Source organism: Corvus hawaiiensis, chromosome 13 (genome assembly GCF_020740725.1).
Source record: "Corvus hawaiiensis isolate bCorHaw1 chromosome 13, bCorHaw1.pri.cur, whole genome shotgun sequence".
NCBI lineage: Eukaryota > Metazoa > Chordata > Aves > Passeriformes > Corvidae > Corvus > Corvus hawaiiensis.
In genome coordinates, this window is record NC_063225.1 from 16168596 (window position 1) to 16187577 (window position 18982).

At 43.4% G+C, this 18982-nt stretch overlaps 1 protein-coding gene across 5 annotated transcripts in view; it reads right to left on the reverse strand.

The window, feature by feature from the left end:
• RORA (RAR related orphan receptor A) overlaps positions 1–18982 on the reverse strand; it is a 355306-nt gene that overhangs the window by 55946 nt on the left and 280378 nt on the right. Inside the window, exons 1-2 of one of the 5 annotated variants that reach the window (XM_048318113.1) lie at positions 12431–12650; positions 11745–11839 (exon numbers count right to left, since the gene is read on the reverse strand). The exons of 3 other annotated variants lie outside the window; for them this stretch is intronic. In XM_048318113.1, the coding sequence (XP_048174070.1) occupies positions 11745–11766 (22 nt within the window). In that variant the 5' untranslated portion in view covers positions 11767–11839; positions 12431–12650. Of the gene's footprint in view, positions 1–11744; positions 11840–12430; positions 12651–18982 lie in introns of those variants that run through there. One more of the 5 variants, XM_048318112.1, reaches the window with a different exon arrangement.

Here is an 18982-nt window from a genome sequence, read left to right on the forward strand (position 1 = left end):
GACACAGAAATGGGCCTCCTTAAAAACAGCTGTGTTACACTTTTCTCCAAACAGAGAAACAGGAATCAATCTTTCCTGTAATGTCTTCCTCAAATTGCCAAAAATGTCCATTTCTGAAAGGGCAAAAGCTCATGGCAACAGCTTTATCTTCCTCCTTGGCCACAGGGCCTTGTCATGGTACACGGACCGTCCCAAAATGGAATTTCTTCTCCAGGTGACGCCACTGCCGTGGGGTAGGGATTGGTTTTAAACATATTTCTGGAAGAATAATTCATGCATGTTGTCATCACAGCCACCCTAATATCTACGTACACAACTGCTGCACAGCCTCTTTACAGTAACTTTACAGAAGATCCTGACTTTTCCAAAGAGATCATTACAGACTGCTTGCTGACAATTACTTCCAGTCTCAAAGCAAACAAAACAAACAATGGCCCAAATCAGTGATCCATGTGATATCTTAGGCAACAACTTAATTATCAGAATGAATGTATTTAAAGCACAGCATTAACAAAAGGAACATTCTAACAACACTTTGCCTGACGCTGTTTCACAAATGTAAGAATACAGTCTAGGGAACTATCAGAACATCAACTTGAAGGTAGTACAAAATACTGTGACCAGTAATGGCAAAGGAAGTGCTAAGCACAAGCCTGAGCCTTCCTTCACAGATCCCCCTGCCCTGGCCTTTTGGAGAGTTTTCTGTCCTTCCACCAAATGCAAATGCTTGTCTCTCCTGAGGTGCTCAAATTGTTATTTTCAAGCCTTGATGTCTTAACACAATTCCCAGCAGTTCTTCTTAGCCTTTTACATTCTGACTTCTGTTTACTGATGCACTCCTTCTCCAAGTGTAGTAGCACATCAATTAATTATACAGTAGCCTGCCTAATCAGGTTTCCCCAGGGTTTTTAACAGAAACCCTTTGTATTTCTTAATGATTCCACGAGATTGTAACTAATTTTAGTTCTGCAGTAAAAGAAACGAGTCTGCTGACAATACTATCTCCTAAAAGGTGGAACTGCTATTAAAACCGTTGATCCAAGCACACTTGAACTTTGGAGAATTCAGATTTAGTCTGGATTTTATGATTAACGTTTCTGTGTATCACATAAACAGTCACCACATACAGAGATACAAATTAAGTAGAAAGACTAGAACTGAAGAATAGATGTGACCTACTTAACATTTTAATATTAAAACAGAGACATTCAAATTAATAGCAAAGTCTCCACTGCCTTCAGTACGATTCACCAATTGGTCACTGACAGTCCAACGATTTCCTTGACCAACTTCCCATGACCTGTGTGAAAGGACATGCTCTACATACCCAAGAACACTTTTCTTTAATTCTATGGCAGACATCCAGAACCTTTCTAATTTAAGGGGGAATTCAAGATTAAGAAAAAACAACAAAACCCCACCAAACTACTTAAGACACAAATCAGTAGAAATACATCCAGCTTTCATATTACAAAAGCTCAGAAAAGCAGTAAAAAACAGGTGGAGGACTTTTCCTGCGCCAGAGCTGGTCACATTTTTGGCTGAACTGCATCTTGTGCTAAGAAAGGCCATAACTAAAAACATTAAGTAGACAGCTGCCTTACTACAAAAGAGCTGTTCTCATGGATCATAGAAGAGTTGATGTTGGAAGGCATCTCTGGAGATTGCTTGATGGAGCCCCTGCTCAAAGCAGGGTCAAATAAGGCTCAGGGTTGTGTCCAGCTGAGGTTTGAGTACATCCAAGAAAGGAGCCTCCACAACGTCTTCAGACAACATGATACAGTACCTGACCACTGGCATAACAACAAATAAATGAAAAAGCAGACCTTTCCCTTTCATCTAAGCATCTGAGACCCCCTTTGCCCACCCTCCCCCCAGTGACACGGCACTGCTGCAGACACAGCTCCCATCTGTCACCCAGGCTGACACACCTGAGTCACACGGAGACACAAACAGCAGCGCTGACATCAGGTAAGCTCCGACGCTCTTAGCGAGCGCATTGGCACGAGCGGATTCTGAGACACTGCTGCTATTCCCCAAATCAGAAATGAAGATGTGCCAGAGATCATTTCCACGTTATGAAAGCATCTCTTTACAGCATTCCGCGGGGACCTGTCTGCAAGGATGAACTGTATCTCTGTACAGTTCCTTTTGTCCTGTATTTGTTCTTTGATGTACAAATACGCCACAGACTAAGCGGTGATCTCTTTGATGTTGAACTTTTATACTTTATTGCAACTAGCACACTTACAAGAGGAGCTGCCAGTCATTTTTCCTTCTAAACATTCAAATTTCATGAGGCATTTGCTTTATGAGTCAGATTTCTTAGTAACTTGTTTTCGGAATTTCCACAGGAACTGTGCTACTCTTCTGGACTGATAACTTGTTTAAAAATCAAGACCTAATCAGGTTTTTCAGGTATTACAAATTAATACAAGCATTGGCTAATAAATCTGAGTATATTTAACATAAGGTATAATTAGCTAGTCAAGTATGTATTTCCTCACTCTCTTTTAGGTAATTCTGGATAGTGCTTGGACTCCAGCAGTGACCAGATGTAGCTGCACAGGGAACAGGACAAACCAAGGCATGCATGTAGTGGTACCTTTCTGGCTACTCTGCCAGGCTCCAGTGCTTTACAGTTCAGGCACTTCGAGAGCCAGAGGCAGCCTCTGCAGTACAGTTTTTCATAATGCAGTGTGTATACATCGAATTTTAGGCTGACAATACCATGGCAGATTAAATTACAAAGTTAGTTACTTCTGCGGCAAAACAGTAATCAACACTGGCAGAAATAACATGTTATGAAGTGCAAATTTACCACCACTAAATGCTACAGCTTTCAGTGAGACATAAAAAAGCATTTCCATTCTGAAGCATTTTTGTGAGGGCTTTTAAATAAATCCTATGAGCTGAAATTCTTTGGGGTGAGATTTTGGTATTCACAAGGTCTCTGCTTTAGAGTGACCTTTACATTTGGCTATTTTTCCCTTCTGTAAGTATAAACACTGTGGTTGAGAGGGAAAACATCAGAAGAAAATTAGAGTATTTTGGAACAGTGACAGCAAGGAGGGAACATTTCCCCATACTGAGCTCTAGGTTTCCACAACAAAAATTAGTACTGCTACTGATGCTCCTCTCCAAGCCAAGTAGTTTAAAGGTGTATTGTCAGTGTGCTGGCCAGAGAAATGCACCATGCTGAACATTTGCATCTCAAGTTATCATTTTAAAGCGAGTAAACCATACAATAATTTTTAGATGGTTCTAGTAAGTGAGAAAAATTATTTGAAATGAAACAAATCTGTTAAAGATTCTGATTCCTCTTTTTCCAAAACATTTCGCCGCTCAGAAAGGAAAAGTGTTGTTAAGAGCTAGTGAGGTGTATGTAAAGGAGGGAGCACTCCAGCACCTGTGATGCCAAGCAGCCAGGAGCTGCACTCCACCTTTCTGGCTGAGAAATGCAAAGTTAATCCCAGAAATACCAGCAGATTTTTAAGAAATCTGGACAGAGCTAGCCATAGCAACACTGGAAACACCACATTTTCAGGGCCTTTTTCAGGTCCAGGCAGAAGTTACTTCTCAGTGCTCACCCAGATTCTATCATGTGCAGTAGAACAACCCACCAAGAAAAATACAAGGGTGAAACATCGCTCCTGTTACAAGAGGCTTCACACAGACTGTCCATGGAAGCATCCCATGCAGGAGGCAGGAGAGAGAATTTTGATCCTCCTTGAAGAGAACAATAGGAAAATCAATTCCTTAATTTAGCTCCCCGAGCTGGCCCCACTCCAGCCCCCAGTGCCAGCCCTGAGCCAGAGCCATGCCACGGGCGCTGCCAGCCGCGGCTGCTCCCCTGCTATCGCCGCCGAGCATCTGGGAGTCAGCGATGCCCTGGGCCTGTTTTCCTCAGCCATTTAGAAGGCGCCTATGTATATGAGGTTTCTCAAATGAAACATCTCTGGCTCTTTAATTAACCTGTCTGGCTTTTTTATTATCTGTTGATACAAGAATCTATCCAGCAGTTACAAACATCTTTATGCACTCATATTTTAAGGAAATACTTCTTTTAATTCAATAAGGTACCCACTGTACAAGAAAAACTCTCCCCAAAACTTAACACAATGCATCTCTGTCAATCTAACAACTGCAGGGTGTGTCCCTTTGACAGAAAACAAAGCTGAGTGCGAGCTCAGCTCCTCCAGACAGTCACAATCAATCTGCCCCTCTCCTCATGGCAGAAGGTGCCCCTGCAGCAATAGTGGCAAACACAGCTCTCTAACCCTGGAGAGTTCCAGCCTGATGTCTCCAACCAGTACTGGATGGTGGCTTCACTTACATTTATGTGCTCCAAAACCGGTAACACAACATCCATCGTACGACCAATTCTACAGGACTCTAAAAAGAGGTAGTCCAAGGAGAGGAAAAAGCAGGGGCACTCTACAGCAAGCAGTTTTCTGCAGTGCACAAGATGGGTTAATTAATTCCCAAATTGACCAAGGAATAACTACAAATTCACTAGAAAATGTGTGTTTTCTCACAATAGCTGCTCTGACAAATCAAACACAGACAAAGATGAGCTAATTAATTAAGCCAAATGGAAAAATGCACCCATTATGAGAAGCATTACAGTTGATACAGGAGGAGAGCAGCTACTGCTGCTCCTGTTAAGTAGTACAGCAATTTATACTGTTCAAATTTTCGCCAGAACTGAAGTATGCAAATATCTATGTACAAAAAGCAAACTCCAAATGTTCTGATGACCAGGGATCATTTTTTACTGGCTTTCTACACTACCTAGACTAGAGGCTCCAGGCAGAGAGCACCTGGGGCTTAGAGAGAATTTAACCTCCTTTTGGGGTGAGAAGAAGATAAATGACACTTTGAATCATGTCCCATTAGGCATAGGGCCAAGCAGAGGAGGCTGGACAAGAGTGCTTCTCTCTTCAGAACTAGGAGTGAGGTAAACAGCAGCTTATGTAAGTTTTAGGCACACTTAACCCATGGCACAGTATCAGCTCTTAAGATCCCTGGCAGTCTCACAAGAGGTGTGAATTAAGTGCCACATGAAATAGGAGCTTGATTTCTAATTGGATCATGTAAATTGTACAAGGCATTAAACAGCAAACGATACTTGGATGAAGGGAGAAAATTGCTGAGCCAATCAACTACATCAGCTCTCAGTATCTGCAAGAGCTGGAAGAAGAAGCCATTGCCATAATGCATCACTCCCCATTTCATGCTGTTAACAAAATTACAGCAAGAATAGCAAAGACTTTAAGACTTCTAGAACACCAAACAAAGAGTACACTGCAGAAGACAGCATGTGCAAATGGTGACAGGACCTCTTCTCTTTTTTGGTTGAGAGTGCAGAAAGTATTGTGCACATACCAGGTGCGAGCAGAGGTGGCACGAGGCCCAAGCACACGGCTCAGGGCAGGGCGCCTGCAGTGCCTCTGACCAGCACCACCTAGAGCCAGTGAAAAGCAAGGCTGGTGTGCAGGAACACGACCCCTGCTTCTCTGTCCCACCAGTCGGAACTCCAGCTTGTGGTCCCTTCAGTTTGAAGGAACACTCTGACAAACCCTTTGTCACAGTGTATCCGTCTACGTAAAGATTTAATGTCACTTTTCTATCCCTTTGTTTGAGAATGATCAACTTCTTCTAAAGTACAGTCATGCAGCTGGTTTTACGAAGCACCATGTCCCACGATTCAGAGGCAAGAAACAGCACAGTATTTCAAAGAACACAAACAGTACACAATAATTACATGGCTCTGATACCCTGTAAGTATGCTGACTATTCTATTTGCATTGTTCAGAAGTGAAGAGGTTAGACTTATTTACATCCAAGCAGCTTTAATTAAGCTTTGAGATAAATGCTCTTAAAATGAAAGCTGGGATGATTATACCTCTCTCCACATTGATTTTAGCCTAGATGGCTACGTATGCAGCATGACAAAAGGCCCAAAGGCTGGAATCACACAAACAGGAGAGCTACAAGCGTCGAGTCCTGCACCTCTCTCCATCATATAGGAAAGAAAACAAAAAATGCAGTGAAATTGTGACCTTACTGAAGTTGACTGCTTAAGTGTGGTGGAGCTGGGCCACAGGTGCAAGGGCAGCAGCAGTGGGAGCTGCTGACCCCTGCCAGTCCCCACTGAGATGAAGTGCTCCAGCTGCACTCACTAACAGCAGCAAGGACATGGGCTACACTCGCCCCCAACAGTGCTGGGCAACCCCAGACTCCTCTGGAGAGAATCGTGCACTTCGGGAGCTTTGTATGTCAGAGGCTCACATTAGGCTGCAGCCAGAGAGTGTGAGGAGCATTACCCATCGCAGAGACTGCAACTCCATGGGCAGACCAGCTCCGTGGTCCTGAGTGACAGCACACAGGCACCAAGTGAGGGGTGGGAGAACCCAAGAGAGATGTCCCAACTGGCACGACACAGGACTCAGACGTCCCTGCATATCAATTTGCTCCTGTCAACATGCCTGCTTCATCTTCCCCTGGCACCGAAAAGGAAAAGGGAAGCAAACGCTGATTTAAATACATTTTTCACAAAAGTGGGAATCTGTGGTAACCTGCGCAGGCAGACAGGCTCAGTGGTGGTACCTCAGGGGGCTTCCTCCAGTGCACGGAGCTCTCCAAGGCTGACAGCAAGCTCCCTGCTGCAGCTAACCCCCACTGTGGAGAGGGGAACAGCACGACACCCCGTGAGTCACTGCCGCCCTGAGTCACTCCCTCGTGTTCTCAACAGAAGGTGCAGGCAACTGGGAAGCAGCCTGAAACTGCACCGAGCTTGCCAACCTGTATTTTGCAGAACTTCTCAGCCTATATGCCTCCAGCAAGAAAAGTGAAGGAAAAAAAAAAAACAAAAAAAGAAAAAACAACCCACCAAAAAAACTGGGCAAGCTAAAGACTTTGTTCAGCAGAGGAAGGTTACAGGATGAAGCATAAGGAGAAAGTCCATCTCCCAGACCCCCTAAAACAGCTTTCTGCGTCAACTTTCCAGTCAGTGCCTTTTTGTTTTTATCCAACAAGCAGAGGTCTGCACTGTGCAGAGTCACCTTTTTTCACATAACTTAGTTACTCTTGGAGGACAGAATGCTCCCCTCCCCTGCTAATGTTTATTGCAAAAAGGAGAAAGAACCCTGATCTTCAAAAAGGAAGAAGACAGTTTCTGTACCATTAGTTATGTGCATATCCCTTAGATAGCAGTCCTCAAGGAAAAGACAAACCACAAAAGGAGAGAACTACTGCTTGCTTGATCTCAGGAGTTATCAGCTGTAATTGCAAATTACAGCTCACAGATAAATACAAGAAAGGTGAATACTTTTTTCTTTCATTGTGAATAAAATACCCCAGAAAAACATTCTAAAATGTATCAAGTCTGACTGTAATAACATTCTTGCCATATGCAGTTATTTTGCACACTACAAAAACTTATCTCCTGGGAATGCAAAGCAAAACAAAAGAACATGCTGCATCTCAACTTCCTCCAACACTAGATAGAGAATTGCAAAGTATCTACTCAGGAGAGACACAAAGATTTGCCAATTTTGATTTAGTACATATAGTTTAGAATATACCAATTTAGAACTCTGTTGTGTAGTCAAGATGAAATACCAACAACCCTGGTAGTAATTACTACATGATAGTGATCATTTTTACACTGTATTGTAGGCAAGAGAAGCAAGAAAAAAGATTTAAAACCCCTTAAGGTTAAAACTGAGTGCTACATCATCCTAGAAAAAAAACCTCCAAACGTGCTAGGTTCTCTATAATGGGGAATGAGTAAAGAAATCAGTCTCTTTCACACAGTGGGGAAGTACTTGATACCAAGAAGACTCAGTTCTTCACTGATGTCTCTAGACACTACTCCCCAAACTAAAAAATGCCAATACAAGCATTCAGCTCCCCCCTGCAGAGCCAGGCTGCAGAGCTGCAGGCCCTTCCCCTGCACCAAGTGAACCAGCTGCCATCTCCCCCTGACCCCCTGCATCAGCTCACTGAATAAAGCATGAGGACATTTCATATCAGTGCAGAGCCCACACCCCAAACACCAGCAGTGCTCAAATACCCTCCTCTGCAACCTCATCCCGGGATTAATTTTGTTTTGTTTCATTAAAAAAAAGGGTAGAGAAGTCCCGGAGTTGTGTCTGTAGACCGCTTGAGTTTTGCCCCAATTATTCAGAATGATCCTAGAAAAATTATTTTTAAGACCGCATTACCAGCCGGTGGGGACAGGCCCACCATTTTAGCTAGGCAAGAGCTGCACACAAGTTTAAAGAGTCTGATCTAGTGAGATGTTCAGCACCCACAGTTTTTGCTGACTTAAACAGGACAGAATCTCCTTACTTGAAAGGAGTGTCCCCAACTGAGACTTGTACAGAGCATGCAACTGCCTTTGATTTTCACAGAGTGAGACATAAAGACAGATTTCCTCTTTTACTTTTAAATCTCGAGAGTCTTTCAAAGAGCCTAAAAAGTACATTTCAGCAATAAACCTCAAACCAATCTTATCCTGCGAATGTAATGCAACAAATGTTTTAGGTACAAGCAAGTCATTCAGATCAGTCGTATGAAATTAAAGCAGCAAGAAAACAGCCTGTCAGCTAGCAATTCCAAAGGCCAGATTCTGTTAATATTTAGTCAACAGGAGTTCTGTACTGGGGTATTTGCTAATATGGATTTAACTTTCAATAGTGCCACAGTGAAGGTAAATTTAAACACGCTTCAATTTGCAAAGCAACCTTTTTTTTTTTAAACCTATAGCAAGATATTTTTCCATAGGCATTTGTATACTGGCGAAAAACACTGAGTAATTACCAACATGCTGGCAGCAGGCTGGTGCCAGGATACATGACAAAAAACACATCAAACGGTCAGGCTTGACAGACTGGGAAAAGCTCACCCGCATGAAGCAGCAGCGCGTGAATCCCTGCCCGGCCCCGGAGCAGCCCGGCTCTGCCGGCTCCGGAGCACGGGGGTCACTACAAGGAAAGCACCTGGGGCAGTGGGACAGCGGCAGCAAGGGAAATCCTGTCTTCTGCCCAGCTGCAGCTCGGCTTCTCTGGAAAAATGCAGCAGATTCCAAAAATCCTGTGCACTAATCAGGAAACCAGTGGAGTCTTTTTCCTTAAACAGGTATTTTTTAATGACTGAATTTTCACTTGGAGACACTGTCAGTAGAAAAGCTAGTTGTATTTCCAGTGACCCCAGCACAGACCCCCAAAGCAAAACAAATTTCCTTACAACCTAGGAACAACAGATTGCACTCATCTGGTCCATTTTCCAAAAAACAACAACAGACTGAACTTTACGTTCACACAGCAGTAGTCAGGATTAGTACCTCAAATGCCACCTTAACAATAAATACACCAGGGTTGAAATAGCTTAGAAAATTTACATCAGCCTTCCCACCAATCTCTATTTAGGACATATGAAAGATAATGCAACTATTGCCAGGTTCCTGTCCATACTTTATAACTCATCAGTGGACTGAGCCCTTCTGTCCAGGCCTGACGATAGTACGAAACAAGTGCTTGAGCTCTCTGCAGCACTGGGCCTGACTGACCGACCTCTCTACAAAGCAGGGACCAGAACATGGTACAATCCCACACTGAGGAAACGATCTCCCTGTGTCTTGGGCTCACCTCTGGTTCTGTACTGGCCTGACAAATGAATCCCTAGTTCTACTTCAGCGCAGTGTATTTGCTCATCAATTCAGCACTTAGCACTATTCTCCTTGAAGTCACCCCTGACGCTCCTGCCAGGGAAGACTCTCTCTGGAATAAGATCTGTACCAGTGACTACGCCGGCAGAATGATCGGATTTCTTTGTAAACTTCACCAGTGAGCACGTAAAGTTGCCGTCTCCCTTAGAAAGCGTCAGCTGGCTAGCTGACTTGCCCATGTTACAAACTAAGAATGCAAGGCTTCCTGGATCCTCTACAGATTCACAGCAGTCGATATATATTTTTTAAAAGCCCATCAACATAGAAAATACTTCTTCAGTCATTAAGAACTTTGATGCTTCACCTCTGCCTGTTTTCTTAGAAATCAGTTGGAAAAAAATCCTCTTTACGCTCTGTCTGAAATGAGAAAGTTTCATTTCCTAACACGCAGCCTGTCTCAAAAACGTGCCCAGGCTCTTCCCATGACTGGTCTGTACCCAGCACTTTAAGTGCACGAATGCAGCTCTCTCCATGTGTGACAGCTGGCCCATCTTTACCCTCCCAAACCTGGACACAGGCTGAGTGCTTTTCAAAATTAAAGAGAATGTGTTTGCCAGAACATTATGTTGCAAGAAAAATAAAACAACTCACTAATTAACTTCACATGTTATCAGTCTGGGCTACCTAAATAGCAATAGGAAAGGGATTAATACTCCCTATTTTCACTTAAAAACGAAAATTAAACCCAACATAAAAATCCCATATTCTCTCGAAGACCACAATTTTTTGCACTTTACCTTCAGAACTGTAAAAGATTAGAACTGCCAAAAGATGCCACCACAGAAGAGAGAATAAACAAGACACCCAATTCACCTACAGATTTTGCGTTTTTCCCTTGTACTTTTGAGCTTAAATAAACTGCATTCCCTATTCTACTGGTTTACTTCTTTCAAATCACAATATTGGACTGTGGATCTATTATTTCATAGCAGTCAGAGGCCCTTTTAAGACAAATGACAACACATTTCCTCCAGCTGAACCCTGTCCAGCAAATTAGAGAAAGGATAAGAAACCAAGGAAGTTTCTCAATGCACTAGAAAACTAAATACTATGAAACATGAATTAAATGTACTATAGAAGTAGTCTGTAAAAAGTACAAAGACCTAAGCATTTCCATAATAAAGCAACTAGGAATTACACTTTAAAATCCAAAAGCTAGGCTCCGCCAAGATTTTACATCAGTGTGGAAAGTGGTTTAAATAAAATTCCCAAGAGAATAACTACTGCTATAAATCATCTGCCTGCTCTTTCACAACACACCTTAAATCTGTCCAGAAGCATATAACATACTCACACCCTCCAATTTTTTGTGTGTGTGTACTTTCCTCCTTTTTTAAAAATTTGTTTATTTAATTTCATGGTTCTAACAGGCTTATGAGGGATATGCTGAAAAACTGTTATCAGAATATGTAGAATTCTAAAGGACTGCTAAAATATCCATGTAGTTTGCACTTAAAAAAATGCACTTCCTTTTGTTAGAGACGCAAGTATTTGAATCAAACCAATTACATTTTCTTGCCAAATATATTCAGCACGGCTAATGATTAATGAATATAGTGCTTTTCTTTTTATTCACATAGGCTTCTCTCCAAGAAGAAAAGGAAACCTAGTAATTGAAAATTACCGTCCTTAAACACTATGCTGCTTTTGGTGTGCATTACCTAGTGCCTTGCAACGTGGAAAAAAAAGGAAAGAGTCTCTAGCCGAAGCAGGACTCAATATTCTTTTTCCAAGTAATTAGATTTTTTTTAAAAAGAAATTTCGCCTAAAACTCAATTTAAACAGCACACATTTAGTATTTTAGTGAGGGCATCAAATTCAAATGCCAACACTTAGAGACTTTAGATTGCTGTGAAAAAATATTGCATGTAAGCCGGATGGTTATTTGGTTTAGATTTTTTTTTCTGTATTTTAAAAACCCCCAAACCTATAACTTTAAAAATACTGCAGTGCAAAGCTCTACTGTGGACCGAATTTTATTAGGAAACAGGGCAGACTACAAACGTACCTCTAAACTTTTGGTATCTCATCAAAAACTTCGTTTGACTGTCCTCAGTCTGACACTGCCCCTCATTAAGGATTCGAATCCGCAAGCAGAGAAAACTCCAGGTTTAGGAAAAAAAAAAAATCACTAAGTAACTCTGGTCTTTCCTTTTATTCCAAAGCCTTTGAAAGATGAGCAGCTGTCTGAAGACGGCATTTTAGCCCCATCAGCTACCCAGAGGATGCTGCACGTCCTTTCCCCTTTCCTAGAGACAGATTTTACAGACTGCGTTTTCTTCATGGGTTTGTAGAAAGCTCAAGAACATCTCGTCTCCGCTCAGAGCGACTCCAGCCACGGCACCGCAGCCTCTGCCTGCCCAGCGCCGTGCTGGCACATCGGCTCTCCCCCTCTAACTTGCAGGCACCGCTGTAAAGTGCAGCGGCTCCGCGGCGCTGCCGCTGCGCTCCCGCCGGCACCGACCCGGGGCTGAGCCGCCCGTGCCCCCGAGAGCCTCCCGCCGCTCGGGGGCCGCCACCCGGCCGGGGCCGCCGCCCGGCCAGCGCCGCCCCGGCCCGGGGAACGAAATGAGCGGGGCCGGACCCCGAGCGGCGGCTCCGGCGCGGCGAGCGCGGAGGCTACGGAGCGCCGCGACTCCGGCCGGCCCCGCTCATTTCATTCCCCGGGCCGGGCTCGCCCGCGGACGCGCCTACCTTTCATCGCGGCGAGCACAACGCACATCATTTGTCAGCGGCGAACGGCGGGGAGCGGAGCGGAGCGCGGCGGGCAGGAGGCGGGGAGGGGAGGCGGGACGGGCCCTCGGCGTAAAGCACTGCCGCCGCCTCAGCAGCAGCCGCCGCCTGCGAGCGGAGAGCCGCGCCGCGCCGCCATCCCCCGGCCCATATGAGGCTCCATGTGACCCGCTGACACGGAGCCAGCCCCGGCCCCCCGCCTTGTTTACACCGCTCGCCCCGTCCCCTCCCCTGCCGGCGCCGAGGGGCGGTCACGGGGTGCGCCCGGCCCGCAGCGCCGCCCCCGCCGCCCCGGGGCTGCTCCGCCCGGGCCCGCTGCGGCCCGGCCCGGCAGGTGCTGCGCGGCCCGGGGCTCTGCGGGGTGGCCCCGCTGCCGGGGCGGCGAGAGCGGGGCTGGGCCGGGTGCCGGACCGGAGGCAGAACGGGGCGGTGGCAGCGGGAGCGCTCCCGCGGTGCCCCAGAGCAGCTCCCGTCCCTCGGGCCCCGGCCCGCTGCACGAGTGCGCGTTTGTTCCCACACAAGACCCCCCGAAGTGTTGTTTTAAGTAAAAAATAACCGTATTGCCGCTACATATTGGCACAACGCTCTGCACTTAATAGTCGTTGACTTGATCAAGCAGAGCAGCATTTACATTTTAAATCTGTCTGGTGATGGGTTCATGCTTTCTTAGGATTTACTTGGAACGTCTGAAACATGACACCACTGCTGGAGATATTTTCATCTATTCTATGGCATCGGATGTCACTGGACTGTCAGTCTGTGAGATGAAGTTTTGCATTCATGGATATACACACATCCACACTACAAGAGGGATAGCGCATGACTGAACGCACACAGAGAGACGAAAATAATCCAACCTATTAAAAAACCCCATTCTTCGCTGAAAATTGCATTAACAAACCCAGTATTTTTTCCAATTCCTGTCTTAGCCACTGGAATAGACTGTCACAAAATATAAAAACACACATGCACAAAAATTGATGCACTACAAGCTGTTTAAGAGGGGACAGAATATACAATTTAATTTAATCAGAAGTATAAGCATTTAAAGAAAATAAGATAAGGGAAAATACATACAAACAGAAGCCAGAGGAACCATCTTAATATTTGAAACAAAGCCCTATATTTAGAAAGCCTTTATGAGATGAGGACACTGGAACAATCTACTATTAAATGGCCCTTAATGGCTAATTCTTACCTATTTCTTTAATGAGTTCTTAATACAGTATGATATTATTTAAATGTGATTTGATCCAGGTGTACTTACCATTTATCAGTCTAGTCATTCAAGCCCCATTAATGCAAAATACTGTTTTAAATTCTTATTTTAAAAAAATTTAAAAATTAAAAATTCCAAGAGCTAATCTGCTGCAATAGTGTAAACATAGGAGATATCTTTGTCATAAAATTTTTCATCTCTATTTGCTATCCTTACATTAGGCCATGCCTACCAATAGCCCATGTCTAGTGAGATATGGCTCAGAAAATTTACAGTGGTAGTGACCTGGTCCCAGATGGGTTTGTGCTTATGGAGTTTTATCTGCAGCACAAGCTGTAAAGTTGCCATGTACTGAACAGAAACCTTACAGGACATTCTGGACTGAATCAAATCCCACTAACAGTGGTGCTCAGAGCTCTTCAGAGCCTGGAAGATGCTGCTTTTACACATGGGCCAACCGTGGAATTTAGATGCAGCCAGAAAGCTTGGAGCATGCACAAGAGAAAAGAATGATGTCTTAATGTATTGTAATGTGGAGTTAGATCTTTGTAAACATTTTACTCTGACACAGCAAGTAATGTCAGACCCATGGCCTGAAAAATGTCACAGTCCATTAGCACTAGTTGTCTTGTCAGATGTTTAACCTTAAGGTACACAGCATTACATTATTACTGATCTGGATTTGTTTCCAGTCCAGCTGAAATGCAACTGGTAATCTGGAATGACATCTGATGTGCTAAACGGCTTCAATAATAAGCAGATGACACAGATTTTGCATTCTTACAAATGCCTTACAATGGCTGCTTCAAAAAATTATAGAAGATTTGTCATCAGACAATTATAAGTGAGAAAAGCATACCTAAAATAGCTTATTATTTGTTATCAATTACCCATCTAAAGCCATCTGCTGACTTTTGGATATGTAAGCACATCCATTTGCACTTGGGTTTTCTGTCTCAGATTGACCTCATCATGAAAACTCCATCCAAAATCCATTTCCTTCCCCATTTACCAAACTACTGCAAGTCTCACTGGAGTTCAGACACTGTGTCAGTGACAACACAATGTGCCAGTCAAGTAATACTGAGCTCACTATTACAGTACACTTGACAGGCAATTGCTCTCACTGTTTGTGCAGCAGAGTTTCATTTGACTGATAGGAATGCTTCCCAGTTTCCAGAAGCTTGTCGTCTATCCTGCTTGTTCCTTAAGCTTTTGATAGATACCCATGAAACACTGCAAGACTGCAAACTTGTCACAGGAGTGAGAAACTACACCTCAGGTTACACTCAATTCTTGCCTTGATTTCTGCATCCAAAGACCTCCTGAACATGTCAAATGTATTTATTAATGGTTCAGACTGAGCAGCGGCCTGCAAATAGACCCTGATCACAGCGTGTGCTCATCCTTTGAGCCGCTGTGGCACAGCCTAAGCACACCCAAACAGCCAGGAACTGCAAACGTTAGATTGCTGCTTTAGAGATGGGAACAGATCGGGGAACCTTGTCAAGTATTGTTCTGTGTTGTACTGGTATAAAAGGTGTTCAGCTTGTCAGCCTAACCACAAGCCTCCACAACAATTTGAGGGAAACAACTGCCTCTAGAAACCTTTTCAACCCTGCTAGGCAAAACAGAGAAGTGTTAAATTGCTAACAGAGAAAGGGGAAACACCTATGATAGCTATTAGCACTGGTAATGCAAGAGACAGTATTAATTGAGTATTCTAAGCACAGGACAGAAAACATTGAGAAGCTTGCCTCCTTCTCCTCTTTTTAAACCTACTGAGCAAAGTAATGAATTCAGCTTCCAAGATGAACCAACAACTACTCCTAACTACTTGTTCAAGGACAGCCCCAAAGAGAAATAGTTTAAATGCAACTAATTAAACAAAGACGTTTATGTTGTTCTGACTTGGAACATGAGTGGGGAGCATTTCTGCAGACTGTTGGATTATGTTTTGCATTCTTGTCTAAGTGAAGCTGCATGGTTAAGCTTAATTCCAGAAGAATTTTGAGACCTACTTATCACTAAAATTTAAGATTTGAACAGTAAATACAGGACACAACCACCACCCTTCTTCCCTACCTAGCATAGAGGAAAAAAGCATTCTTAAAAGAAGAAAATGTGTCATGTAATCCACCCCCTGTCTGAAGGAGGTTTAGCCACACCGAGTTGTTATGAAGCTGAAGCTGTCAAACCACTCTGAGGTACAGCATTTACCCACTGCTCTATCACTGCTACAAACACAACTGCATGCAAACCTCTTGCAGGGCAAGGGCCGCATGCTGCATTCTCCCATGGAGATGAAAACCTACTTACTGGGAAGGAAATGTGATAGAAAAACACTACAATAAATCATCCAGGGCCTCCACATTTTCAGCTTTAGCAGAGACAGCTCCTTCACTTTTTAAAAATTATCTAGAGCTAGTTTTACACATAGGCTTTCACTTAAAAAAGGGCCTAGACTGGCAGTATAAATTCACATAATCATGCATATTTTTAATTGTTTTTCTGAAGTCTTCATAGGCTTGCAATGAAATCAGTTCTTTAAAATGTTTAGGAAATCTTGTGTTGATTCAAATCAGTAGCAGTAATGCTTAGAAATGCTCAAGTACTTTTCAGCACTTCAAACACCTATAGAAAATGTTGAAAATTTCTTTTCAGCACTTAAAGAGCTCCTCTGAGGAGTTAAACTCTGCCCAGAGGTTGTGATAACAGCTGCTGGTAAATGGGAAAAAGCAGGTGATACTGAAAGCAAAGCCTTTGTCCATTTGCAACGCAATCACATGTCCTACTATCAGGTGAAGCATTCAGCTCCCAGCTCACATTAGGGTTGCAGGTCTAGATATGACTAGAGTTTAAAACATAAAAACAAGTTCCAAGCATCAGAACACTGTGCTTTTGCCTTTTTGGCTTCTTACTCAACAACAGCCATATGTGAAACCACACAGGTGCAGCGATCACAACAGCCTTGTTTACCAAAGACACCCAAAACCAAGTGTAGGAAAACTGCAGCTCTAGATAATCTTTAAAAACACAATTCACAATTCTGTTCACCCTGTTGACAATCAATTTTTAAGTGGCTTCCAACTGATATATGCAACACCCCAAAAAGAAAATGATTGCTCCTTAACACATTTCACCCTCTAGATTTAGTGGTATTTTAGTCTTCATTTATTTCTAGACCTCCAAGTAGCACACTGTCGAAGATGAATCTAACTGAGGTTGTCCTCATTAAGTTGCCTCTTTTTCATCTATTTAAAACTGCTACTATGCTGACCCTGCAATCATTCCATTTTGCTTCAAAGTCCCTTCCTCAGTTCCTGCTGAGGAGGTGTGCTTTTGTGCTGCGTGGGCCTACAGCTATATGTCTTAATCAAGTCATTTTAGAGACTACTCCACAACTCCCAATTAAGTACATTGCTATCCCCAACTGTTGAACTGCTTGATGTGCTTTGCCAAACAGCTGCTGCAGTTCTGCACCTGGTGAAATGAACTATGAGCTGGCAAAATATTTTGGGGTTCATCTGGATGAAAGGTAAATCCAAAGTCATTATTATCAGCTAGGCATGCTGTTGGTAGCAAAAGATTTTAAACATCTAGTCAACTGAATTTTCACCCGGCTGTCTCTCACTTTGAAATCCCTTAAAAGGATATAGTATTTTCTGCTTTTCAGAATCTAAGGTAACAGCAGTACACTTTGGAAATAAAGTGATTAGAAAGATGAGATTATCACCAATTAATCATCTGCCACCTGCAGTGGGGCCACGGAAAGATTACAACGTTATGAAGAAATAGATCAAACTGGACTTGGTAGCATCCCCCTTTTGTCTACACCTAAAAGGGGGTATGAAGTGATGGGTATTGGATTACTGACCATGCTGCCACTGCCGAGTCCCTGTTTGACAGAGATTCTCATTTATACAGTTTTGAAGGATCAATCTTCCTACAACATCCTGACAAACAGCAGGAATTGTTTGAAAGCTGTTAGAGCTCTCTTTTTCATGCATAATCTTGCCAGGGTATTTTGGCCTGTGTTGCTTGCCAAAAACTGCAGCTATGTATTGTTCTGTATATCCCTTTTGGTGGGGAAAAGTCAATGGACGGTGCATAAAGCAACTGCTGATTGTCAGCAGCACAAAGACCAAGCAAGATCCTAATTATCCTCAAAGAAGTAATTATTAGACCCTTCTTTAAGGATCATTGCCGTATAATAATTTTTCGGAATAAACAGGCTCTCCAAAGAACCACCTTTTCCTGTAAATCAACCAAAAAAGAATCATGCTGGTTGTAGTGAAACATCTTCAGTGTATTTTAGAGTCTTCAAAAGTCCTTTTGTTCCTTATCAGCTTGGTGTAGACTGCTGTAGCACAGAGACAGAGTGGGCGAAGCTGCTCAGTTACCAACTGAGCATCCTGCTGGTGACAGGTGACAGCAGATGCCTGGATGCAGAGGTCCTGTCACCTAGACAGGTGCTGGGGCCTTCTGTAGGCCTGCTGACACTTGACAGAATGTTCTATGTGCTTTGGTCTCTTTCTGAAAAATACCTTATTAGAAAAGTTCTTACTTCCCTGAAAAGCCTTTGGCCTATAGCATTTTTATTGAATTTTATGGGCAACAACTGGGTTTCACAACAGAAGAATTGCAATGCTCACAGAGATGCCCAAGACCAGCCTGGAGCATTTGCTTCCCCCAGCAAATGTATGACTGAGCTGACTACTTGCTTTAGATCATTAGCCAGTTATATACCAGGGATAAGTAACAAGTTTTTTCCATTTTTTTAATCCCCGGACTTGCCTTTCTGCCCTCTTTTGCATCATCAGAGATAGCCAAGGCAGGAGAAATGGTAGTAGTGAACAGAGCATGAGATGAAGCAAGACAGGTTTCCTGCTCAGAATCTTCCTCACAAATGTGTCTGGCCAGATGCAGCACCAGGAAGCAACCCTGGAGTTTTCTGGCCTTTTTCTAATGAATAGTTCAACAATCAAGATGATATGGGCATATCCCAGTGGGTCCTCTGCCAGTCCATGTGCCTAGGGCATTAACAGCGCTTCAGTCTCTTTGTTTCCTCGCTTCTTATGGCAATGTTCTCATCTGTTGAACAAACTGAATGCTTCAACTATGCTTAAGGAAAACCAGAGAAATCTAAGTCTAAAGCCAGCCAAAGTTGTGCCTTCTGCCTATGAAGTCTGGAAATTATGTCTAAGTCGAGTTGCCAGAGAACAATTGAAGCAGTCTCACATATGGGATGAGGATGCTCAACACAAGGAATTTGTGTTGCACCCACTTTCAGA